The following is a 26,590-nucleotide window of genomic DNA, read 5'->3' as shown; positions in this document are numbered from 1 at the left end:
GATGTTTTTTGTAGTTATTTTGTTTGGTCACCTCTCCTTTCACAACTCCTTCTGTTTTAGATGCCTTTTGTGTACATTATGTGACATTCAATGTGATATTTCTGAGATAACATTAAGTCGTGACTTGTTCTATGCATGCTTCAAAAGAGAAAAAGATGCTCCACAAAATTGAATAATGGAAAGGGGAGTTTTCAAGTCCACCTATGTGCGCATGCGCACAGCCAAGTCTCTTCCTGGCGTCCAACGTTGCCGTGGAGTGCGCGAGCACTCTCTCTGTCTTTCTCTCCAGTCTTCTCTGCTCTTTGGCGCAGCAGGCGGCGCAGCGCGGTGCGGCAGGGCGCACGGACTCCTCACAGCCAGGGACCCAGCAGAAATGTCGGAAAGCGGGAGTCAGGAAGCCGCCACGGCCCCGAACGGCGGCCGCGACAGCCCCACGAAACGGGCACCGCGACCCGCCGTGGGCAACAAAGTGACCGTGGTGCTCGGAGCGCAGTGGGGCGACGAGGGGAAGGGAAAAGTTGTGGATCTGCTGGCACAAGACGCGGATATGGTGTGCAGATGTCAGGTTAGTTACACACCCACACACACGCAGACACAACACAACACACGCACACACGGGTTGCATTCACTTGTTAAGGGAAATGTCATGGATTTTTTAGGTGTCACGTCGCGTTCACGGACGCATCGTTTAAGTCGGAATTGCGCGCAGTCAGGTGGGGGAATCCTCAGTTTCTGACAGCGGAGACGTCAACAACCACGACTGACAGTCACACCAAATTCATCCCCGCGGCTCATTTTTCGGGGAGCAAATCAAGGCTGTCCCACTATTTTCGGGATGTTAAAGGGCTGCGGAGTGGGTGTGATTGTACGGTTGGCATCAGGGCTAACCAACCTGGCAGTCAGTAACTGACGTGTCTTTCTTCTTTCCCATTTTTTTTAACATCACGTGAATGCAGCATTAGTGTAACGAAATCTAACGTCTGGATGCTAAGCTAACATGTTAGTGGAGGCTGCTCTCAGGGAAATCGCTAATGTCACCTTGAGTTGCTGCTAGCAGCGTAGCCACACACACACACACACACACACACACACACACACACACACACACACACACACACACACACACACACACACACACACACACACACACACACACACACACACACACACACACACACTTCCCTGTGATGATCCTGTCGTGTGCACATGACGAGATTAAGCTGGTGGGGTGTCGCTGAAGTGTCCAGGTGCATCACCCGTGTGTGTGCGTGTGTGTTTCATTGACGTGGTGAAAGCCGGACGCTTCACCTGCCTGTAATCCGAGGCTCGTCTGCTGTTGGCGCATCATCCATGTCTGACAGGATGAGTTCAATCACAGAGCTGTCACTGCACCAGGATCAGTTTTCATCCAGATTAACCGCAGCACTGATTTACCCATTGAGGTAAAACAATTGTAATCCGGGCTGTTCAAACTATTTGTTTTTTCATTGTTTTCACACTATTATTAATTGTTGTATTCCACTAGATTAAATATGGAAATTAAACACATTTTTAACAAGCGCAAGTTATTCCTGCCATATTATTGGTACAGTGCCAAAAAGACTGCCTTGTTCCATTCCAGGCCGTGGCCTGTCACTTTTATAGTTTTAGTGTTGTTTTTTCCCCTTGGCTCTGCAGATTTTTTTATTCTTTGCACGCTTGTAAAGTCATTAAAGTAAGTGTCCACTCCACTGCTCCATTTTTACAGGCTTCGCCACTCAAAGTCACTGCAACTTGCACCACAGACTTGGCAGGTTTTTGGTGTTTCTTTCTGGCTGCCCTTCATGCTGCAAATCATTTTCAAACCCAGGTCGTCCACATGCAAGGTTAAGCCTTTACACAATACCCCATTATAATGAATTACTATTGTTGAGTCCGGCAGTGGCTCTAAATTGCTCGTAGGTGTGAATGTGAGTGTGTGACTGTTTGTCTCTCCGTATTTGACTTGTGGTAGACGGCTGACTTGTCCACAGAGGGATCCCCTCCAGCACTCCGTGTGCCTGAGCTGGATAAAGTGAGGATACATGAATGGACCTGCGTGGTGTTGATTCTGTCTTTGTTGATGGACTTGTGAATTGTACAGGGTGTACCTGGCCTCCAACAGTAACTTGGATATTGTCAAGATTTTTTTTCTTCCATTTGACAATGTAACTTCTTTGATGCCGACTTAATTTACAATGTTCTATAAGTAAAAGGCACCCGCAGTCAAAACTCTTTCATGCAGCATTAGACATCTTGAAGCTCTAAATTGGCATGAAATATGTGCAATGATGCACAGACGGGTAACAATTAACTGTTAATAACTGCTGCATTTGTATTAAAAAAAAAAAAAAGATAAAATGCTTTAATTGTTTCTTAACGCAGTGAAATACATTATTTCCGTGATGGTGCGATCACAGATTGCTCAGATGTGGCCAGCGTGCAGGAGAGAGGGAGAGGTCACATATCAGTCTACTCATGTTTCAGGAAGCTGTAGCTATTGGAGAAACCAGTATTGCAGTGAAAAGCCCCTTTGAGCAGGTTGTAGTCAATTCAGTATTAAAATCACATATTTAAATGGTTTGAATGAGAAAGAAGCTGTCGATTCCAGTACCGTGAGAAGAGCTGATGTGAACGCTTTAGTGAGAAAGTGGTTGTTTGGTTTTGTTTGCATGTCAGTGAAGCATCATATTGATAGTGAAGCTAATGAAAAGCCTGTAATTGATAAGCGGTTATCTTCCTAATTAACAAAATAGATATCATTTTTTTATGTGGCTCCTTTTGGAAAATCAATTGGTCCACTATGCTATAATGTACATAACTACAGAAAAAAAAAAGTTAGGTGGGAATTTAAATACATTTAAAACTTTAAAAACAATATCACTATCTGCTCAAAGGCAACCAAACGTCCTACCATCACACTGTGAGTGAAACATTGCCAAAATCATCTCTTGAAGTTCCAGTGTTTCCCCAAAGTCTTCGGTCTGCATTGGAAAACGTTAAAGTTCCTGAGCTTGTTTGGTAAAGCCTGCGCTCTTATTGATGCTCTGGATGCTTGAAACAACGCTGAAATTCAGAGAACCGTTTGTCGTCTCTGTTGAGAACACGTTGACATAACCAGGATTTCTCCTGAGCTTCCTGGTTCCTGCGTTGCTGCCAAGGCTGGAGACGTGTGAGATCAAAACAATTTCTGGCCCCGAGCCCTGCGTGAGAAGTGAAGTGTCGGAGCAGATAGCGTGGATCTTTTTATAAAAGCGGCTTTGCCAGCAGTCCTGCTTGCATATCACAACTTGACATTCCTGGAAGTCACGGTTTGGGTTACAGTGGTGCGTCGCTGGTGTCAACCAAAACATTTAGAGAATCGGAGTAGATAGCTGGCTAGATAGATAGCACTTTATTAAGGTAGATTATTCAGAGTGAGATTACAGGAATCCAAACCTTTAAACTGATATCAACGGTAATTACCTTCAGGTCCGAAAACAATTGGGGCAACATGCTCATAAATGAATGAAAAACTGGCACCAGTTTTGTGCTGGATGCCCTTCCTGGTGCAGATGGCGGGTAACTTAAGGGTTGCCGTGCCAACGTCAAGCCCACCCGTTGTTCCTATTATTGCCTATTTGTCATCGATAAGATTTGTAAAGTGACCAGCTTTGAATCTATTGCCAAGATCTTCCTTCTGAAAAGACACTATAGACTCTGTGTTAGTGGCACATTTTGAGTGAGCGCTTCTGTCTTCTGAAATCTGAAAGTCTGTGACAGTTTAAACCGAATGAAGGATATTAATTGACTTCATTCTCCGTGGATGAAGAAACGTGACGCGTGATTTTTTTTGTAATCATGGATGAAAAACAACTGGGTTTGTGCAGGTATTATAGAATGGAGTTGCACATGTTGATTTACCTTACTGATGTCTTCTGCATTTTTGTCTGAATACTAATGTAAACACGTTTCATATAGAGAAAGTTATATATATTATTTTGTATGACAGAGGACTGGATTGTTACTCAGTAGTGGATGAAGGAATTTACTTCCGCCCTGTTTACATGTGATGATTTTCAAGAGGGAATGGAAAACCTCTGTTGCGTTTCTTATGTTCGTTTACATCACAACGATGCTCCGAGCAACTGAAACCTTTTAAAAGCGGCTCCCAAGGTAGAACTTTAAAAAAAAAAACAACTCTCCAACTCTGTTTCCGCTGAGAAAACACAACTTTTTGAAAATGCTCCGATTCCGTCTCCAACTATATGGAGGAAAACACTACTTTTTTGAAGTGCTGCTACTAAATGTGCACCACAACTGGAGAAAATAGTTTTTCTCCACATACACAAGTAGATGATCAATAACAACAATGGCCTCCAGAGTGTCATGACTCCCAGTCCATGTTCTCCTGAGACTTGGTGGGTTTAGAGTTGACGGTCACTGTAATAACAATCAAACTTCATCGTCTTGATGCCCGTGTACTCGGCATTGTTAATGCTTATAGAGTAATGTCCTCTGTGTGTACGTGTGTGTAGTTTCATTACAGAAACAACCAACAGCGCCAACTCGTGGCCTGGCATGCTAACTACATAGTTTCTGTGTAAATGCCAAACTTTTCGGAAACAAAAATGATACGTTTTCACTTGAAACTTAGTGTTTTTACTTCCTCTAAATCCTTTGAGAATATGTTTTATGTATCATATTGTATACTTTTTAGGGTTGCACGATTTTAGGTAAACAAGTTATGATGTTAATTTTTGCAAATAAAATTGTTAATATGCATATATCCTTGATTTACTTTTTTGTGCTTGCGATGCAACATGGCCCAATAAATTAGGGCCATAAATTAAGAGAAAGCATACTGTTATTTCGCAAACACAAAAACATCAACCATTTCTAAATAGTTAAAGGCAGAATTTTTGAGAATTAATTGGAATAATCCAATTTTTCTTCCATATTTCATATATTCTTTTATTAATTATTTGCAGAACATTAATGTTTAGTCCATGTAAACATTTGCTGTTCAGACATTTTTTATTTTATTTTTTTCAAATCATAACATATTGTTCATTTCATTCTATACTTAAAATGAAGTTCTTTCTTTCATTCGATAAATACTGTTTGACACGATTACTGAGTTGTCCGGAGCCTGGGAATGGAGTGTGATGATGATCCACAGTACTTTGCTCTTCTCTATAAACTCTAGCATAATCTTGGTAAAGTAAACATTATGTCTTGGCCAAGTTTGTTGCTTGACTGGAGTTGACCTCCTTGGTTTGTCAAAGAGAAAGAGACGGCGATGGAACCAGTCCAACGGGAAACCACATTATCTCTGAAGAATGAAATACTCATCCACCTGCATCTCAAAGACAAAGGCAGATTTAAAAAAAAAAAAAAAAAAAGGTTAATCGGTGTGTTTTGTTTTTACACGCCACGTCTTGTGTCACAATGGCGACTGATTGTTGATGGACTTGCTCACAATGCCCAGTGCTCCGGACTCAGTTGTTATGGAGACTTTTGCTAATAAAACGCTGTCAAACAGGTTGTCGGCAGGGATGCATCAATTAAAGACCTGGCTGCACCAGGATCTGATCTTTCGAGCAGAAATGTCAACAGGTGAAACTACAGTAGTGTTATTTGGTCAAAATAAGGATTATTTTTGTTTTGCATTTCCAGGTTTTTCGGTGTATCTGTGATGAAAATGTCTATACTTTCACAAAAACCAAACAATTACTACCGAACATGACTGTAACCTCAACTTAAAACCGGCTGTGGCTCAGTTGGTAGAGCGGGTCGTCTCTCATTCCAAAGGTTGCAGGTTCAATTCCGAAGTGTCGAAGTGTTCTCGAGCAAGACACTGAACCCCAAACTTCCCCCAGTGGATGGACTGAGCAGTTTGCATGCTACTGGTGTGTGAATGTGATTAAATGTAAAGTGCTTTGTTGACTGCTCAAGCAGTTGCAAAGTGCTGTATAAATGAATTTCATTATCACTTACCATTAACATGTTCAGTTATTAAGGATGTTTAAAGCTAAAGTCCTGCAATTTGTCATATTTGGTTTAAATCTTTTCTTCCAGTTTGCTTCCAGGTTTCATAACCTTCACATTTTACCTGAGTAACTTGAACGTTTGCTGCCTTTTTCCTCCTGACAGGCAGTACAGTCGTTCAGCTACTAATGAATAACCAGTACCTGCATGTTTTAATGTCGGACTGTTTCAAAGTGGTTTCCAGCCTCGACGAATAAACTGGAGAAGCGACTCGTGAGGCGGTTCGTGTGCTGATCGGAGACGAAGCTCGGTCATAACCGGGCTGTCAGATAGCAGAACAGTTTACAGGGGAAATGTTTCTGTTTTCCACATTAGCTGGAAAAGTTCCTGTTTTGTTTTTACACAGAGGGATTCAGTGTGATGGTGTACAAGCAGAGCTTGGTGAAGCATTAAAGGTTTTGTTTAGTCAGTCTGTGCCTGAAGACTTTAATACACAATCTTTCCATCTTGATGAACCCTGTATGTGAACGAGTGTTGGAGACTCTACATTCGTATGATACCGATTTATCATTATTAGAAGTCTAAGAACAAGCTTTCTTTGAATCCTCTATGAAAGACGGTAATTGTTTTTAAGAACGCCTTGACTTTAGGGCAGGTTTTCCTTCTGTTGGATCATTCAAGTTTAAAATGTTTTCGTCAAGGGCAGGACACATTTTGCTACTCAGTGATCGTTGTTGCAGGGAGACTACAGTTTGTAGAGGGTCTAAAAGATAGAAAGTTTCCCAAAAACGTTGAGCTGAAAGTAACGCGCTTCAAAGTGTCGGCGGGGTTGATGGCTGCCGATTGACAAACGGGTCACGTGATGTGCTGAGCAGGAATAGTAAGTCATGTCTACAGACCCATCGAGGTGTGTGACCCGTGTTCACCGCAGGTCAGGGACAGAGTCACCGCTCCACATCAGGGAATGTGACTTCAAGTGTTGGAACACGTTGGCTCTTTTTGTTGCCCTATGTTTTCTGGAAAATGGCCGAAGGGTCCACAAGCACACAGACAAGGACAACAACAGTTACTTGGTGTGAAAAGTTGAAATTCTTCCGATGGGACGGGGGATCATGGGACTGTAGGAAGACGGTCCTGCCGGGGGAAGGGGCCATATCGTAAAAGTACCATCTAAAAAGGAGAGGTTGGCCCCTACCCCCCCCCACCTTCAGGGTATGACTGTGGCCAGGAATAACTCCATGTGGTCAAAGCACATGCTGAGCTTGATTTATATCCACAGGCCGCGGCATTAGGAGCACATCCCGGTCGCAGGGTAGATGAGGCTGAAGCCTCACCTCAGGTAGCGAGCGGTGACGCAAGAATCTGCTTATTTGTCCCTTCACTTCCCCCTTTTATTTGTTTTCCCATGTTCTTATTCTCTGTGAAAGAACGTCTCAGCGAGGAGAGCAAAGCGGGTCAGACCCGTTTCCTGGCTCCAGTTCACGTCTCCACACTCAGCTGTGATAAAGCCTGCGTGTTTCACGCACATTAACACGCAGCGCGCTAAGCTAAAATAGAGCGAGATGAACCATGGTCTGGGGTATCGCTCCTCCTGCCAAACGGCCTTCCGTTCAGCTTTTCTACACAGAAACTGAATTATTTGTGTTTTCAGAACCAGCTCGACTAGTTTTATGTATTTTATACCAACGTATTGAAGCAGTCGTGTAATAACGCCTTCTTTTTGTTCAAACTGAACACACAAGGATTTTGCCAGGTGAGCCGTTGCTGATCGTTTACATATATGTTTACTTGTGTTCTGAGTACTTCTGTAAGTGTGAGTAAGTAAATTTGTGTAAAAACGGTCAGAAGAGCAGCTCAACAGGAGCAGACATCTTCCTATGAGTGATGCTTTTATTTAGGAAATGAGCCTTCCAGGTTTCTGTAGGTCGTTCTTATTCTAAAATTTCTTCAGAAAAGATATAGTTGGGGCCCAGTTCTCACAAAAAAGAGGAATATCAAGACTGAAAAGGTGATTGGTTCCCTATTGGGAGCCTAAAACTCCCATTTTCACACATAGAATTACTCTTTCATAGCTGAGAGTTTTGATAATGGCTTAACGAATTTGTACTTCATGTCGGATCAGGAGCTTGTCAGTTAGATATTACTTTTTCTACGTGCTGATATTTAATAAACTCACAAAATACTTCAACCTGCAACAGTCTAATGTGTCTCATGGAGCATTCATGGAGTTGGATACTGAAGGTCTGTGACTGAGTAACCAAATTAGGTATTTGTCTGGAAGCATATTGCTTCTGTTTCAAAACTTAAGCCTTTGTCTCAAACTCTGTCGTAGTTTGAGCTTTTCTCAGACTTAAATATGGAGTTAAACTAGTTCTGCTCCTTCAAAAGCATTTACCTGCCATTCAAACACATGTCAAAGTGTACTGTATAATCACCAAGTCACACCTGATATTTGACTCCATGGATCACTTCCAAAATTGTCCTCTGATTTTATTTCCGTGATGTTGACCTGCAGAACTACTTCAGCATGACCCCGGGAGCTTAATGTTGGAGCCCAAATATAAGACGAGCCCTATTTTATTTATACCTGGTCAGGCAGTTACACCTTTATTGTTCACTACTTAAATGACAAATGTTTTGTTCTTGAATTCCATCAGTCTCGTTGGAGACAGCTGTAGATCCCATCTCTCCACTTACATGTTTTTTCTTGTAATATAATGAGTTTTGAGCAGGCGTACTGTTTGAAGGCAGACGTCTGAGACGGCAGGGAGTCGTGGATTTGTTTGTTCATATTTGTGGAGAGCAGCGGCGTCTCGGGAGGAGATGTTTATGATTTGGGGGTGGATTTCATGCACGTGTAACATGTAGCAGCAGCAGCTGCAGCAGCAAACCTTCTGACTTGTCCCGGCTTACATTTGCCAGGAAGTTTACACCACGGCGAGACCTTCTCTTGAGATGTGAGCGCGCAGGAGTCTCTAAGCAACAGCACATACTAACAGACAGTTTAGGTTTGTGTACGATGCTTGTTGCTACTCGCCAAACTATTCGTGCCGACTTCCCGCTCGTCAAAACAAACGCTGCAGAGCGTCTGTTCGGCCTCGGTGTGTGTCTGTTCGCCCCCCCTCACCGCTCTCTGTTTCCTCTCTGCAGGGCGGCAACAACGCAGGACACACAGTGGTGGTCGACTCGGTCGAGTACGACTTTCACCTCCTCCCCAGCGGCATCATCAACGCCAAGGTCACCGCTTTCATCGGTGTGTAAAAGCATGCAGGCCCACACACACACACACACACACACACACACACACACACACACACACACACACACACACACACACACAAACTCAAGGCTATGGCTCCTGTGTGAATTGATCGAGATCCCTTTTAGCCTGGCTCTCGTCATCGCCGCGCCAGCCTCCATTTTGACGACTGCCACAGTGAGTGTGATCAGTTTGACTCGGAGCCAGACTGCAGCTCGCATCACATCCACTCATCTGCAGTAACTTCATTAGCTAATGGGCTCTTACTCTTTTCTTTTAGGCTCCACAGAGCTGCACTTTAACATGTCTGGCCGTGTGATCTCGCCATGCTTCATGTTTCTGCTTCGACGCCTCAATGCTTTCCTGCTGGCTCGGACACACGTTGCACTCGTCCCACCCATTACTAATTGTACTACAGCATTAGTTTTTGGTTCGTTTCGTACTCTTATGCTAAACATATAAACAAGCTATATAACAAGAAGACTCGTGGACCTTTGAGAAGATCATGTTAAAAGCATGTGACAAGTCCTGAGGGACCACTGTGAAGACTCCTATATTGGCAGCAAGATCTTTTTCTATTCTTTATTATGGTTATTGAATTTTCTTGGTATCCTAAATGGTCTATGACTGATGGTTATGAGGATGCTGAGTACTGTCAATGGTGACAGGAGAGCAATAGAAGGGTTAATTCAATTTTCTCTAATAAGAACACATTGTAAGCTGCTCTCCTCACAATCCTGAAAGACATAAAATACAAAGATCTAAATGCTCAATTTGAGGGAAGCTTTTAGTAAAAGTATCCAGACAGCTTTGATGACGGCTGTGCTTGTGATCGTATACGTTCTTCTGGGTCTATCACTTTGTCTATTTGTCTGTTTGTGGGTTCCCTTTTAGTGTAACTTTTGTCAAATCTAAGAATTTTCACTGAATGTAAATATAAAAACTTAAGCCTGTCTGCCTCTATGATGCCATATTTGTTTATTTACGTATGTCTACCTGTGGCGGCACAGTTTGAATGCAGGCTCAGAGATATCATCAGCTAATGGATCTGTTGTGTGGTGCAGACATCCAGTGGCGGACCTGGCTTTTCCGCCCTGGGCAACGAATCCCCGTTGATGATTTAACTTCATCTTGAGTGCCCTCAGCAGGTCCCAGTTTTCTCCGATAAATATATTGAGAACAAAGAAGCATGGTCCTGACACACCCCTCAGTATTATTCGGGGGCAGTGAAATTTGAAACCTGATCTTACAGTCACACGCTCTCTGCTATAACCTTAAGCTTTTGCTTCTAACCATGAATAGAGCAGTATGATGGTTTCAGACTATATATAAAGACTTTCCAGATAATTTCATGTTTCTGTCTTCTAGCACATCAAGTGTTCAGTTTTTTTTATTGACTGTTTTTATTGCAAATCATCCCAACAGCCTTTGGCAATAAAAGCACATGGTTCTCAACAATTGCTGCATGGTGTTTTATAGTGTAGATTACTACCATAAAACCTGCATTCAGCCAGTTCTTCCTCTGCTGGCTCTCTGAACTCTCCTTCTTTGGATAAACGAGCCATTTTTAAAGTTCAGACCTTTTATATCTAACATCACTGTCACTGATTTCCCGCAGTCCAGCAGCTTCATGGACAAAGTGTAACGCCCATCTTACTCTTCCACTCACTGATCTCTCCTCACTGTCACCTCTTGCCTACCCTTAACCAACGCAACCAATTATGACAAGGACTATCGCCCTATTAAAGAGGCATTCATGTATATTTAATATCTAAGTTCAATATTGAGGCAATGCCAACACTCGCTCATGGCTTTCGAAGCTGCCTGTGTCAATAAAAACTTGATGTTCTCTGTGGCTTCCGAAGTGTCTGCGGTTGCCATGTTTCTGATGAAAACACTGACTTGTCAAATTCACAGGTAACCAGAAAGTCCTGATATGCCACGGTGCAAAAAACAAAAGATCGAATTTGTGAGAGCAAAGTTAATTGGCTGGAAAAATGTCGAACAACTTGTTGGAGTATTTGTGACATGCTGCATGTACAGTTGGTGCATATGCACATAAAACAATAGCTTCTTGGAAGGATATTGTTCTGCAGTTTCCTGCTTTTTAGCAATGCAAAAGATAAGTCTCAAGCAATGACAAACCCCTAAGTTTCTTTCACAGATAATTTAAACTACGCTCAAGGAAATTTGCTTTCAGTAGATTAGAAAAGCATTTCTCTTATAATTCCCACAGTGTAAAAATACTCCCTAGTAGTATCATACCATTGGAAAGTTTATTTCTCTTTTAAAGAGTGCCACATTTATAAGGAACATACTTTTGAGGGATAAGTAAAATTTGCCAAAACCTCTGTGCCAGTGCTAAACAGGTTGTTTTGACCTTTTGAAGTATTTGAATCGTTATTACAAGTTATTATTACAATCTGCCAAACACAAATTTCCTATTTTTATTTTAGCCCTGTTTTAACTGAAAACACACTGGTTTTGCATTTTCTTTTCAGAAACGTTGTTTCCCCCCGTTTCCACAGAGACTGAGGCCATGTTACATGTACTCAGGGTTTTCACAAAAACGGATATTTCCCCCTCTACGTTTACAAGAAAACCATCATTGGCACGAACTCGCATATACACCTGGTTCTGAGGTACTATGAGCATGCCAAACCTGTAGGGGGCAGTGTAACGAGAAACATGAAACCATGATAGCCAATCAAAATCCTGGAAAAAAACACGTCGTCACGAATTGTGACGTAAATCTCCGCCTACGCCCCTTTAGATGCAAACGGAAACCCAGACCTTTTCTAAATCTCCACTGTGGCCGTAGCTGCATTTACGTATAAATGCGAGGTCCAAACATAGAGAAAGATCCCTGTTTTTTTAAATAGCGAGTACGTGTAAACGTGGCCTGAGTCTGCGCAGTTTTGAAAAGTTTTCAGTGGCCTAGTGCACCGTTGTCGGTTTTCACCTGAAAACGTCGTGTAAGCAGGTTTTTTGTGCGCAGCTCAGATGTTGTGTGTATTCCGACAGCTTTAAGTGTCACTTTAGTGACATGTTGATCACTCGTGCTTTTAGTGTTTTAAAGGTAAAATGCGGCAGTTTATCACCTGTTTCTGTGTGTACGATTATTTTCTAGAGCACCTGGAACAAAATATGTGTCCAAGTCTACTTTTGCTGTAAATAGTTTATATCTGCATCGCCTGCATACATTCCAGCAATGGCATTTTAAAAGAAAAAAAAAAAAAGAAGGCTTCTGTAACTCACATTTCCACATTTAATACATTTAATTTAGTGGAAGTAATTACCTCACCTCCCTCCAATTATGCAGCCCAATTAAAAGATAATTGGAGCCAGCTGTCTGAGCTCTCTTGTGAGCAGCCGTTGTTCAGGCCGGTGAGGGAAGTTAAGCTGCCAGAGCAAACGCTGCTTTCTAATGGATGGACTGGTTCTGATCAAATCTGCTCTGGAAGATGGACGGATGGATGCAGTCAGGAGATAAAAATGCCTCCGCACCTATTATTCTCCAAGTTAAGTCGTGTTTCAACTTGGTAGTCCGCTGCTTTCAATCTCCTGAAATATCCCACACGTGGAAAGTATTTTTAAACATTTTTAGAGTCTCTGTTTATTTCTTTGTCAATATTATTTATTATTTCTAATGATACAATATCCTGAAATAGGCTCGATTTGTCTAATGGACTTCATCAGTTGTGCATTTTATTTTAGAATCTAACATGGAAACATTTTGTCATCACAAGTTACTTATAAAGTTTATAATTTACAAGGCTAAACTACTGATATGATAAGAAAAAGTGTCTGCTTGCCAGAAAATATCTTTCCAGTGTCACTGCAACTGCAGAAATAATCAGGTCTGTCACTTCTGCCACAGTTGGGTTGTTTAGAGTAATCTGAGAACATCCGGTTGCTTCAGTCACAATCATCTTTAAGCAAAATAAACATTGATGTCTGTCAACTCTGCCCCGGGTCATTCGACCCGTGACGGTGATGTTTAACCCTGGATCAAATAAAACACATATTTATTTGCTTTGCGTTCTGGTGGAGAGATAAAATATGTTTGTCCCCATTGAGAGAGAAAAGCAGCTTCATCAAGGCTGACTGTCGCAGAAACACTGTAGAGTACAGCAAGGGCCCGGAATCATGTTTATTATACCTGATCCATTAAACTAATCCTGAAATGTTCTCCGTATTGATCGGTTGAGCAGCTCAGGGCTCATCTGTTCCACGGTATCACAACCTGCAGCCCCGGAGCTGAATTCACCGCCGATCACCTGATGAAACAAGTGTGACTTTTCCTGCAATCTAATCACACGCTCCTCGCTTCACTGCTCCGTTTTACACTTTGCGTCACACAGATGTCTCGGGTCTTTGAGTGGATGTTGCTGAAAACCTTTTAGATATAATCAAATAGGACCTTGAAGGGAATCGACCAATCAGATAAACTCACCTTGAGAAAAAAGAATCGCCTCTGTTCTTGCAGAGCGTGTGTCCACCTTTACGGTTCCAGGTTTCCCGGAGCCACTTTACAGCCGACTCTGCCTTTTTGCCAGCTTTAGGATGAGTGATGTTGAATCCTGGTCCTGGGGGATTTCGCCATCCAGCGGCAGGATTGGTTGATGAGAAGCTCCTTATCAGGTTTTCTGCAGAGCTTCAGGTGCGCTACAGCAAGGATGCATGCAAGATTGGGGCCCTCCAGGACCAGAATTGAACAATATTGAGATTTTACAAAGCTGTCTTCAACCAAAAAGTGGAGACTTGATTGTATAAAGGTCATGAGGTTGGTATAAGTGTAAAGCTGGTGTATCAATAATGATAATAAACCGAGAAATTAACCGAATTCTGTCTCATTTCTCAGGCAACGGCGTCGTGATCCATCTTCCAGGCCTGTTTGAAGAGGCAGAAAAAAACGAGCGCAAAGGGAAAAGTGAGTCCATTTGCTGAATTTTTGCTTTGGTACATACTATATTTTTATAAAAACAAGTGTAAACTTCATGCGTTGAGTGTGGAGACTCAGTGTTTTTTTTTTTTTTTTTGTTCATTCAGGTTTAAAAGACTGGGAGAAAAGATTGATCATCTCTGACAGAGCACACATTGGTAAGTCCTCCCAGGTCTGCCACGAGACTGTTCGTGTGTGTGTGTGTGTGTGTGTGTGTGTGTGTGTGTGTGTGTGTGTGTGTGTGTGTGTGTGTGTGTTGTTTGTTTGCATGAAGAAGAAGAAATGTGAGGGAGTGCGAGCCCAGCTTTCTCCCAGGTGTGTGAGAGTGTGTGTGTCCTCTCCCTCCTCCGCAGTGTTTGACTTCCACCAAGCGGTCGATGGCGTTCAGGAACAGCAGAGGCAAGAGCAAGCAGGCAAGAAGTAAGACACCTGTTGCTTTAAAATGGCTGACACACACACACACACACACACACACACACACACGCAATTATATAGTAACCTTGTATGATGTAAAAAAAAAATATATATATATGTAACAAAGTGATAGATTCACCAAAAAAGTCAGGTCTAGACGTCCCAACACGGTCATACTCTTCTCTCGGGTTCTTTTTGCAATGTGATTTTTATCATGACTCATTGGCGTTGACACGGTTTCACGACTGGTGGCTCAAGGGGACGTTGTTATCTTGACAAGTGATTGTGAGAGGAAGATCCTTTTAACCATATTTGCAGCAGATGGTGATTGGAGTTACTCTGGAAGTACTGTATTATAAGAGGAAATCTAAAAGATGTTGCAGACTTTCCGTCCACAGTGCGGAAAAAAAACAAACCCTTGCATTTGTGCTCAACTGGAGACTCTAAAATTGCCCGCAGCACCATGTCGGACAGAGTCTGAACAGATTCAAGCAGCAGGTTCCTGCTGCCGCTCGTATTTTTACACCCGTCACATAGACACAAGCTGTAAATCCAGATATTCATTAGTCAGGTTTTATTTTTTTATTTCTTTCCAGTTTTATTACCGGGCATGCAGTCAGCGGACCAGCGTGACGAATGTGAGGAATGTTAAGCCGAGCCCGAGGAGCATTCGGAGCACAAAGCTGAAAGGAGACGCCATGTATTCCTGTTTAAAGCCGAGCTGTCTTTACCAGCTCAGTAACCAAAGCCCCGAACCCGGCCTGCCGGCTCCCGGGTGTCTTTGTTTCACTGTGGGCAGACCGACTTGTGTGGGTAAAATCTGGGACTTCACTACTTTCTCCATGTATCTGAGGCTCAGAGAGCTTTAAAGTCATGGTTAGATCCTCAAAACAATTGCAAACCCTGTTACAACAATATTTCTAAGTCTGCTGATCCCCCCCAAAAAAAGAAAAGTCTTCTACATAAAAAACCCATCCTGATTTCAGTAAAAAGATTTAGTGTTAGGTCGTGGTGTTTGACGTTAGTGACTCCGTATGTAATTCATTTTAGCCAAACTGTATTGACTTGCTGTTCAAATGTGTGCCTGTGTGGGAGAGCAGAGAGAGTCAGCGTTTTCACAGGCGGCATGAATGGCACAGTCATTATCAGCTTTTAGCAGATTGCAGCGTGATGCTGCTGGATTTCCAGACATGACGCAGGACGAGTGCTGCCGGACGTCAGAGCCCAACAGGTTCAGGTTCATGTACGGCCAGAGAGAAGCACCTGGACAGTTTGCAACTCCCAGAGAGAGAATAAAGCACAGACTCTCCAGTTAACCTCAAAATTGTGTTTTTTTTTTTTTTTTCCACCCAGACAAATCCAATGTATGCACATAGAGAACACGGCAGCTTATAAAGGCCCCCAAGCCTGAGATCAAACTGGGATAGTCTCCTTTAAAACCTGGGTATAAATGACAAGACATTCACTCCTTCTGAGGAACGCTTGTGCCGAAAACTAGAAAAACAAAAACAGTCTTTCAGCCCAGTGTCAAACAAAGTGTGGAAATATACCTGAAATAATTAGGACTGTACAATTTCAGCTTTACAGTTTGCCGTAAAGTTCATAATTGTGATAATGACATGCAAACTGTAAGCAGATGATGGTAATATATGTCTCTGCTCTTAATGTAACAGTGTTCTTTCTCTTGTCCCTAGTTTACACCAGCTGTGGTTGAGGCCTTTTCCCCTCTTCGTCACTTGTTCTTTTGCTCTTCTCACCTGCAAAGTGTTTCAAAACTGGACTAGTTTGCTGTCTTTGGTCATTTTTGCGTGATACTTGATATTTATATTATATACATTTCTTTAAGAATTCCCACAGCATGGTTGCACAGTTCATGGAAACAATTGATCCCAGTCCAGGAAGGGTATTATGATGAGTGTAATTCACATGTTGCCGTTGTGACACATTGATCAACCCGAGTGTAAATCACTTTTTATCATCCGCTGTTGTCATAATGTTTTCGTCTCAATTTATTTTATTTTATAGAAACCAAGCACTTTAATCTGAATTTCGACCTAAACCCCCTAGTTTATTTGTTTTTATCAGTTGTTTGCAGCTCGTTCTTAAATATTAATGTTGGACACGGCAGCTCATTCTCACTCCGGTTTGGGTCGAAATGTTAAAAAATGTTTATTTCTTTGCAAATGTTTTATTTGATTGTGACTTTTGATGCCGATGTCATATTCTGTGCTGAACGGCAACTTTTATTTATTTGTTGTTTGTATGAACTTGCCATCTTCATGCCGCTGCAGCGTCTTTTTGGTTTTAAATGGTCGCATAACAGGTGTTTGAATGAAACATTTGTAGGTGTTACAGAGTAAGCGTGACTTTGCTCCACCACCTGTTCACGAGCACGCTGCCTCTTCACTCTGGCACTTTACACACGTGGCAGCTGGACGCTGCAGGTTTCACCGCTGGCCGGGTCTAATGAGGAAACTCGATAGCCACTCAGGATCTTTTTCTATTTCTGTTCGCTGGTCTGTATGCAGGGTCAGCAAATTGTGCTGCGCCAAGCTTTTCTTTTAATAGGCCGAGTTATCGCTGGCTCGTGTTGACGTGACATGTTGTCATATGCAAATGTGTGTTTTCCACCTTCTCTGAGACAGTTTTTTTTTTTTTTTTTTAAATCTATATTTAAAAACACGTTTAACCTTTAAAGGAAATGCTGATGGCGACACAGCAGCGGTGTGAAGAGCTACCATGTGTCTGGATGCTGTATGTTTTCCTGCAGAGATGCAGCAAATTGTTCTCTGTCAGAGAAAGAAGTTTCCTCGCCACATATTGAGGGAACAGCTGTTTTACAAATCTGTGCTTTCCTGTAGTTTGCATTCATTGTGGTTAAATCTGATCCAGTCGGTCTTATGGCCCTGAAAACAGTCATATAGTTGCTTCTATGAGTTGAGACTTTTAAGCAGATTTGGACCTCATTCTAATGTTTATTTGTTTCTCTTCCGCTCCTCTCTCGGTGCCGCCCTCCTCAGCCTCGGTACGACGAAGAAGGGCATCGGCCCGGTGTACTCGGCCAAGGCGGCCCGCAGCGGCCTCAGGATATGCGACCTGCTGGCAGACTTCACACAGTTCTCTGAAAGGTCGGTTCGCACAACATTAGGATTTGGATTTGAATATATTCCCTCGTTAATGGCGGCGCTCTCCATAGGTCACTGAGCAGTCAGTCATTCATCAAAGTCCTGCAGGGAACGTTTATGCCTCCCGGGACTGTAAAACTATTTGAGGAACATGGTCAGAAACTTAATGTGCATTTTGACCTGAAGATGATTTAAACAGACTTAAACACATTTAAAATGGCGCTTTCACAAATCGATGTTGCGCAATAAGACATAAAGTATTATCCAAGAGTATATCAATACATTAGTGAAAGCTTCAGAAGGCACAAATGTTTGGATTTGAAACAATTGCATCATAAATATTAGAGTTTTCTCTCCACTTCAGGGGTTTCCATGTGTCAAATCCTCTGAATCATTTGGACTGATTATTAGCAGTGTCTCACAAGTGCCATTCTTGGACCTGGAGTTTCTGTTTGTCCAACAAAACACTTTAAAAAAAACAATAACAAAGTTTTATCTGATCAACTATAAAATCCAGATGGGTAAAGGAAATGACACTAGTTGGCAGGTGTGAAGATAAAGAGTCAGCGTATGGGAAATGTTCAAAGTTGATGTGTTAGAATTATAAAAATGGATCAGTGTTGGTGTGAGTTTGACCAAATGGTGAGCAAGTGGCTGAACGACTGGCTGGCAGAGAGAGAAAGTCTCCAGGACTGCAGCTCTACCGAGTTGGTGTGTTGGTTTCCAGTTGTGCTGGACAAGTTTGACCCATAAATGTCTCGCCTCGCAAATGACAGGACTTAAAGGATCTGCAGCTCACACCTATGTGTGAGACACTACAGCACAACTTCAGAGGTTCTGTGAAGTCCATACTCAAACTGAAGACCTGCACAATCAGTCATTTGGTTAAAATGTCTTATGACTGTTTGTTAGTATTATCATAAATCCACATCAGTTACTAAAATGTGCACATTGATAACAAATAAGGATTGTAGCCCTCAGTGGGCTGCCAGGGTTTGTTACATCTGTGTGGCGTCTGCGTGTTCTTCTCCGTGTCTACGGAGGATCTCTACCAATTACTGCTCCCACTAAAATAAGTAAGAGATTAACCAGTGACTCTGAATTGGCTGTAGTGGAGAGTGGTTTATCAGATAGAGCTGTGGATCATTGAGGGATGTTACGGCCTAATCCAACCTTGAAACTGGGGGAAAAAAAACTTTTGATTTCCTCAATCTGTTTTCAGATCAGATTAGATTTCAGCTGAAACTGACCCCATGTCGCCTGTTGCAGGTATAAAGTTTTGGCCCGGCAGTACAAATCCATGTACCCGACTCTGGAGATCGACATCGAGGGAGAGTTGGTCAAACTAAAGGTAAACGACAAGCCGAACCCAACACTTCTGTAGACATCCAGCTGTTTCCTTCACGGTGCTTGTTATTTGAACGACCTGCAGACGTACGTGGAGCAGATCAAGCCCATGGTGCGGGACGGCGTGCATTACATGTACGAGGCTCTTCACGGCCCCCCCAAGAAGATCCTGGTGGAAGGAGCCAACGCAGCGCTGCTGGACATCGACTTCGGTCAGTGAGTGACTGTGCCGGGCGTCTGGAGCGTGCACGGCTCCGAACCTCTTTGGTTCTTGTCCATTTTCCAGCCTCTCCGTGCTAACACACACACACACACACACACACACACACACACACACACACACACACACACACACACACACACACGCTCGCTCTCAGAATAACGTCTGACTGCAGAGCCTCGTCCGTTGCTTCCGCAGTGACCCGGCGGCGTTTCCCAGGGAACGCTTAAAGCTTTGCGATGCTCTTTACAAACGGCTGCTCGGAGCTCGGACCCCCGACGGTGAGTTGCAGCGGCGCTGCGGCGGCCAGTAGTGACCTCGTGCACGCTCACGAGATGAGCACACATTGCCTGTGCATGAGCACGGCGGCTCCAGAGGAAGAGAGCATGACACTGGTTTGTTCACGGTGGGATGATCACACACTGGACTAAACTAGGAATCACCGTACAAAAGACAACTTCAGCAGCCGGTTGTCATTTTTAATCTGCTCACTTTAAAGACCTCGTGAAATGAAAAAGTCTTCAAGTTCATTGTTTATTTTGAGATGTGGCACCAATAGAACAGTTTGTGTCTCTACTACAATTGGACAATCTCAATCTGTTACAGTAAAATATTAACCAAGTGGAAAACTTGTAGCTTATTTATGTGTGTTTATACATTTCACTGTATAGTTGTACATATTTTATCTTTAGTACTTGAACTATGCACTTTCATCTTATTTCTTCTCCGCTGTTGAACTATTTATAGCTCATGTATATGTTATAAGTTTGCATTGTGTAGTGGAAGCTCATTCATCCATTCATTCCTTATTTGTGCAAATAGGTGTCCAAAAAAAGTCTTTATTAGAGTTTGTCAACTTCAGATTCTCTCTTTTTTTTCTTCCTATAAAACAAAGTCAAACATCAGATTACTTCTGCACTTGTTGGTGTTTCCTAATTGTAGAAGTTCTTTATTTTATTTCCACACCAGTGAGCACATTCAAAACAACACTGTCATAAATAGAAATACATTGAAGTGCGGGGCTGTTTAGAAAGACTATATACAGTTCGCCATCCCACAGAAATGCACGTACAGGTTGGTTTAGTACCAACGGCAGCATCGGTTTGTGATATCGTCTGAGATTGATGCTTCGAACGTATTCCTCTCATAAATACTTCAACGTAGAGAATCAAATATCACTTTGGCGTCATCTCACGGGGTCTTTAACCTTTTAAAGATATAGTCTTGAAAGAAAACTACAAAGACGCACAGCGGCTCCATTGTCAAACACTCACACAGTCTTCTTCTGCATTTATGGCAGGAGTTGAAACTATTGAGCTCAGCTGAGGCAGAGAGCTGTTCTGAAGTCTGTCACTGAACATTGTCTCGCTCTTTCAAACCTGTTCTGCTTCTTGTGTGGACTCGTCATAGAGACAAGTGGCTTCAGCCTACTTTCAGGTGCAGCGAGGGAAGCAGGAGATTGAAGGTTAATGTCAGGACTCATCACTTTGGACCGATCAGGCAATTGCAAAGACGCCACCTCTGAGTATCGTCTAGAAAACAGACCAGCCGCGGGAAGAGAAAAGAAAAAAAGACGTCTGGATGAGTTTGTGGAGCTTCTCCTGTGACCATCCCCTCCCGCCTGCTGTCGTTTCAGGGACGTACCCGTTCGTCACGTCGTCCAACTGCACGGTGGGGGGGGTGTGCACGGGCCTCGGCATGCCGCCCCAGAACGTCGGCGAGGTTTACGGAGTCGTCAAGGCGTACACCACCAGAGTGGGCATCGGCGCTTTCCCCTCGGAGCAGAGCAACGTAAGGAGGAGCCGCAACGTGACGGGAAACGTTTCAACTCTGTGGTCAGAAAGACGCGGCGGCCTCAAGTTTATTGTGCCTGCATTTCTCAACTCACACTTCCCCTCCTCTTTGAAACTCCAGATTTACTGTTCCTGCACTCCTGCAGCAGCTCGCTCACACAGCACCGAGTCAAGTTGCAACAGGAACACCTGGTATTTTATTTACTGTTAACGAAGGGGAAAAACCACATTCTGCTGAATTATTAAAGCTAAAAGTCCTGATTGATAAACTTTACATCTCCATCGTTTATCCGATTCTATATAATTCTATTTGTTTTTGGTGTGAGTTCACATTTATGTCGTGTGGAAGCCTTCGGGTTATTTTAACCAGTCGTTTCCTTAAACTTGGTGTTTTCTCCTAATTTCCTTGCGCGCTTCATCACTTTCCCTCTGACACAAACAACGATCATCCAACAACTCAAGCAGGGTAATGATGACAGTAGGTTCATCGTGGAGTTTTAAGAAACTGCATCTGCAAGTCCTGTTGAGGAAAAAACTTTAAATGCACAACTTCCATTTTAACTCGTGAACATTTGAGCCAGTCAGTGAATCTCTGTTTATGTGAATGTAACTAAAAGTGTTTTACAAGTGAATGAGAACACGTGTAGTGTAGTAAATGTGCAGTAAATTAACGAAAGGAAAAAAGGAAAGGGTAAATGGTAATGAATAATGAATAATGAAATAATGAAAATTGAAATCGGTGAGAAATATACTAAATAAAACAGTTTGCAACACACATATTTAAATATATGTATTATATACAATAATTATATATTTTCTGTAAAAGACTATTACAGTAGGATGGGATAATGTATATGGATAAAGATTAAAACTGAATATATAAATTTGTTAAAACACATAAAAGCCAAACTGAACAGTTGAGTCTTTAGTTTACTTTAAAAAAAATAAAATAAAAATTTGGTTAAAATACATTTGGGAAGCGTGTTAGTTTAAACATTCAGTTTAACTTGATAAAATCTGAGTCTGTAGTTTTATGATCAAACAGCGCCCCCCAGAGGAGGTTTTGATACACTACCTGTAATTAATGAGTTGTGTTGAAACATAATTATGTGTAAAAAAAAGAAAGATTGTCCTTGAAAATTTAATTATCAGTCATTTCTTCACTAATAATGTATAAACTAAAATAATTTTTAAATTTCATTAGTGATTATTAAAAACTGGAAAGATTTATTACACATTTTTTTCATGTTTTTACCCTGAACTTATAAAGAATCAGACAGAAAAAGAAAAAAGGCTCCAAAGTTTTCAGTCTGTGTGATAAATTCTGTAATTTCTACTCTAATTCCTTTTTACACTTCACTTGTTGAAGCCAACGGATGACCATGTGACATCTGCCTGAGCGTGGAGGCTGAAGGAGAGCTGCTTTGTGTGTGCAGGAGATCGGCGAGCTGCTGCAGACTCGGGGGAAGGAGGTCGGCGTGACGACCGGCAGGAAGAGGAGATGTGGCTGGCTGGATCTGGTGCTAATCAAATACGCACACATGATTAATGGCTTCACCGCGTGAGTCTCCATTATCTCGTCGATCGCAAACCACCCCTGTTTTAATATTCTTTGTTTTCCTCAGCTACTTGCTGCTTAGATGGAAGTTACCTGGTATGATGGTAATAGAAACCAGCCGTGTCTCACACCCCGCTGCTCTCCCTCTCTCAGTTTAGCGCTCACCAAGCTGGACATACTTGACGTGCTGCCGGAGATCAAAGTGGGCGTCGCGTACAAAGTCGACAACCAAACTATACCTCATTTTCCAGGTGAGCCGTCGCCTCGACGTGAGGACTGACTTTGTTCTCCTTCAGATGGACGAGGCGGTGCTGTCGGGTTAGTTAGTGACACATCCTGCCTTCACCTTCACCCCGCCGATAAAGACGTGTCGGTGTGCAGCTGTTTTCATCTGGTGTGCAGCTTCTGATTGTTCTGGCTTTTGACATTTACACACACACACACACACACACACACACACACACACACACACACACACACACACACACACACACACACACACACACACACACACACACACACACACACACAGTAAACCACTTGATGACTGGCGTGGATGTTGTCAAACAGGCTCCCTCCAGTCTGCCACCTTATTTCTAGAGTTTCATCCTGAGGCTGAGACGTTATCGATCCTCCGTCAGCCCTTTGACTGCAGAGGTAATGTTTGTTTTTATTTCCTTCTCCCTCTCACTGCTTCGCGGCAGCCAATCAGGAGGTGTTGCAGCGCGTGGACGTTCAGTACGAGACGCTGCCCGGCTGGAACAGCGACACCTCGGCCGCCAGGAGCTTCGAGGAGCTGCCCGAGAACGCCCAGAAATACGTCCGCTTCGTGGAGGAGCATGTGGGAGTGCCTGGTACGACACCAGCTCTCACACACACCCACACACACACACACACAGATTACATTAGATTAGATTATTGGTCTCACCGTAATGTGACGATGAAAGCTTTCTGAAACTTCAATACCTCATCACATAAAACGTTTCGTTAAACGTTCTTGATTGTTTTTATTACTTTATTTACTTCAATCATTGCAAAAATAAGAAGAATTAAAAAAAACTACAATGCAGAACAGAAGTTTTCAAATTCCTGAATGTAAAGGAGCAGAACGAAGAGGAACTCATTTCTTCTGCACCTTCATGTCAGTTAATCCTTTCCATCGAAGATTAAAAGCAAATATCAAAAAAACTAAATGACTGTAAGGTGCGATTGGCCGACATAGCCACCCTCTGCCTATAGCCATTATATTTCTTCAAAATAAAACAAAACAATAAAAAGCACTTTGATTCTCCTACATCATTTCCACGTGTTACATTTTTTTCAGGCCTATAACGTTTGGTTATTTTTATTGAACAATAGGTTGATCTACATTTAAGTCATCAGTCACAAAACGACCCGGTTTAAATGTTTTCATTAAAACTGGATCATCATGCATCTTTTATGGTGAAAAACCAGAGAATGAAAGTTTGAAACTGTTGAAGCTGAAGCACCAGTCCCCCAAACACCCCGAGACAGAGGGTGAACCCAAACCAAGTCAACTCATCATTTCTGAGGATAACGAGGAACCTCTTCCACACATAGAGTGTTCATGAGCTCACTTCACCTTGTTTATAACTCATACAGGATTTTGAGCTTGTTGACGAGGTTGAAATGGGTTTGAATCACTGCTGCAGGCCGCCACTGTTGCAGGCCGCCACTGTTGCAGGCCGCCACTGTTGCAGGCCGCCACTGCTGCAGGCCGCCACTGCTTCAGACTTCTGTTCATCGACACAAACACATTTTTTGACATTTGATCCATTGGCAATACATGATTGAACATATTTTATAAGTGTGTGTCGAGCTTCTGTGTGAAATGAATGAATGAATGACCTGGTCTCTCCTCCGTTTGTCCTCAGTCAAATGGATCGGAGTGGGAAAATCTCGGGAGTCGATGATCCAGCTGTTCTAGATGAAAGAGGAGAGCCGAGAGGATGCATAGCAGCGAATCCAGTGTATTACCCCCCCATACACACACACACACACACACACACGTACCCTCCCTACCTGTCTCCACTCTCTGACAGAGACATGACCACCATGTCTGCTCCCAGTGCTTCATCGCCGCCCCCCCCATCAGACTCGACCTCTGGATCAGACTCCCACAAGACTGACCTCGCCACCTGAAATCCCCCCCCCCCCCATACGACAGCAGCAGCGTCACTCGTACCTCTTTTTATTGTATCGTAGCCGTTTGATTCAGACGTGCAGGCGACACCAGCTGCCATCAGGTCTGAGAGGACGCCAGGGAACAGACTCCACACACACACACACACACACAGACGTGCGGTACGGCGTCTGCAGATGTATGATCGGTCTGTTCAAGTGTATTTTCGTTAATCTATGCTGTGATTTCAAGGCGCTGCGCCGTTTGGGTGTAAAATCAGTTGAACCAGTTTGAACCTCGGCACTTTAGATGCTCTGGACTTTATCTGCTTTGTGTTTGACTCTACCAGGTCTGCAGCACACCCTGACACGATAAAGGGATCCTTCACTATTTTAAATATGTGTCGTTTTTTTGGTTGTTTGTTTGTTTTTTGTCTTCAGACTTTTTTTGTTTTGTTTTGTTTGTTTTGTTGCCTTGTCAATCAAACCCCCCAAAAAACGGAAGAAAAAAACCCACCGAACCTCGACTTTTCTTTTCCATGTAGCTCGCGATCGCTTCCACTGAATGGCGATAAAGTCGATGCACATCTTCCTGTACTGTGAGGGGCGCCGCATGTTAACGCTTTAATTTCTCCAGGTGAGTTTTGCAGGAGTGTTGCAGTACAGCCAACCTAATCTAAAACACCACGCGGCGTCTTTACACTCCCGTGGTTGTGTTGGTGACGGGACGTCACCGGGACTCCTTTTGGCCTCTATTCGGTGTTTTGCTGCCGGTGGCTGGTTTTTAATCTAAAGGGAAACATCCCACCAGGCAAGAAGAAATTTAACTCCCCAGAAAATCTTTTTTTTTTTCTTCTTCTTTTTGTTAATCAAGCAGCATGGAAATACTGTGTGAAGGATTCATTCGAGGAAAAACCACGTCCAGCAGGTTATTCACTGCTGCTCCAGTTCCAGGACAGACGTAAATATTTGGCCAACAGATATACAATGTATACGAATAAACAGTTCTAACTTTGTCCTTAGTGTAATTTCATGGGAGTATTTTCCAGAATTGAGTTGGCAGATAACATTAATTGAAGAACTCGGCGTTTTCTGGAAACGGTCGTAAAGTTGGAAACGTTTAAAGATTTCTGAGGCAATACCTGGAGAGGCCTGTGGCATTACGCTCCTCGCAGGCTCCTTGAAGAGTCGGTGGTTCGTCCCTTTAATGAGCTGCAGACTGTTCGATGTAACCAGGTGGATCAAGGATCTCGTCTCGCAGGCCTCTTGAATGTATTCTTGTTTTTAACGTCAAGACGGTTCGACCCGGTTCACTATAAATGTCATGTCTTGAACGGGGGAATTCTACTGCATTTTAATGGGAAACTTAAGTACAAAGCCTCATTTTGAATTTCACCTTCGGTGGTATAAAGTGTAACTCGTGTTGCCTCTTGTGACTGAAACGTGGCTCTCATACAGTCTGAACCTCAGGACAATAAATAAAAAGGGGATTTTTAGAAATTGTATAAACTCTTGACGTTTTATTTCTCTCCGGCTCGTCGGTGCAATCTGGAACTGACGGGATCCACCAGACCGGTTCGAAACATCCTTCCTAATCTGATATAATCTTCATTTCTGACGTGTCGACCCACTTTGGCCTCCGTTGGGTTTTTTTCTGTCTGAGGTGGAGATTCACAGGCAGGAAAACACGAGATGAGTCCCTTCTCTCTATCTGCTGCATTTATGAGCCTTTATCTCTTCATTTTTCATGAAACTTTTGGAATCTCCACTAACATCCACAATAAAGTTCGGTGACTTTC

General features: G+C 42.9%; 1 protein-coding gene across 1 annotated transcript; it reads left to right on the top strand.

The window, feature by feature from the left end:
* The first annotated feature begins 209 nt into the window (after positions 1-209).
* On the top strand, positions 210-26,590 carry adss2 (adenylosuccinate synthase 2). The gene is made up of 13 exons (XM_080481577.1): positions 210-565; positions 9,139-9,241; positions 14,112-14,180; positions 14,300-14,350; positions 14,546-14,612; positions 17,627-17,734; positions 19,001-19,082; positions 19,164-19,290; positions 20,935-21,089; positions 22,528-22,652; positions 22,803-22,900; positions 23,354-23,503; positions 24,545-26,590. Exons 1-13 carry the CDS (start codon positions 212-214, stop codon positions 24,595-24,597), a joined length of 1,542 nt encoding a protein of 513 aa, XP_080337703.1. The 5' UTR covers positions 210-211; the 3' UTR covers positions 24,598-26,590.

This window comes from Lipophrys pholis (assembly GCF_963383615.2).
Source record: "Lipophrys pholis genome assembly, chromosome: 15".
Taxonomy (NCBI): domain Eukaryota; kingdom Metazoa; phylum Chordata; class Actinopteri; order Blenniiformes; family Blenniidae; genus Lipophrys; species Lipophrys pholis.
This window is presented reverse-complemented; position numbering and strand designations above follow the sequence as displayed.

Coding starts and splice junctions, on each gene's coding strand:
- adss2 (XM_080481577.1), top strand. CDS start 212: ATGCGCACAGCCAAGTCTCTTCCTGGCGTCCAACGTTGCCGTGGAGTG. Junction 21,090..22,527: donor TCCCCTCGGAGCAGAGCAAC/GTAAGGAGGAGC, acceptor TTGTGTGTGCAG/GAGATCGGCGAGCTGCTGCA. Junction 22,901..23,353: donor AACTATACCTCATTTTCCAG/GTGAGCCGTCGC, acceptor GCTTCGCGGCAG/CCAATCAGGAGGTGTTGCAG.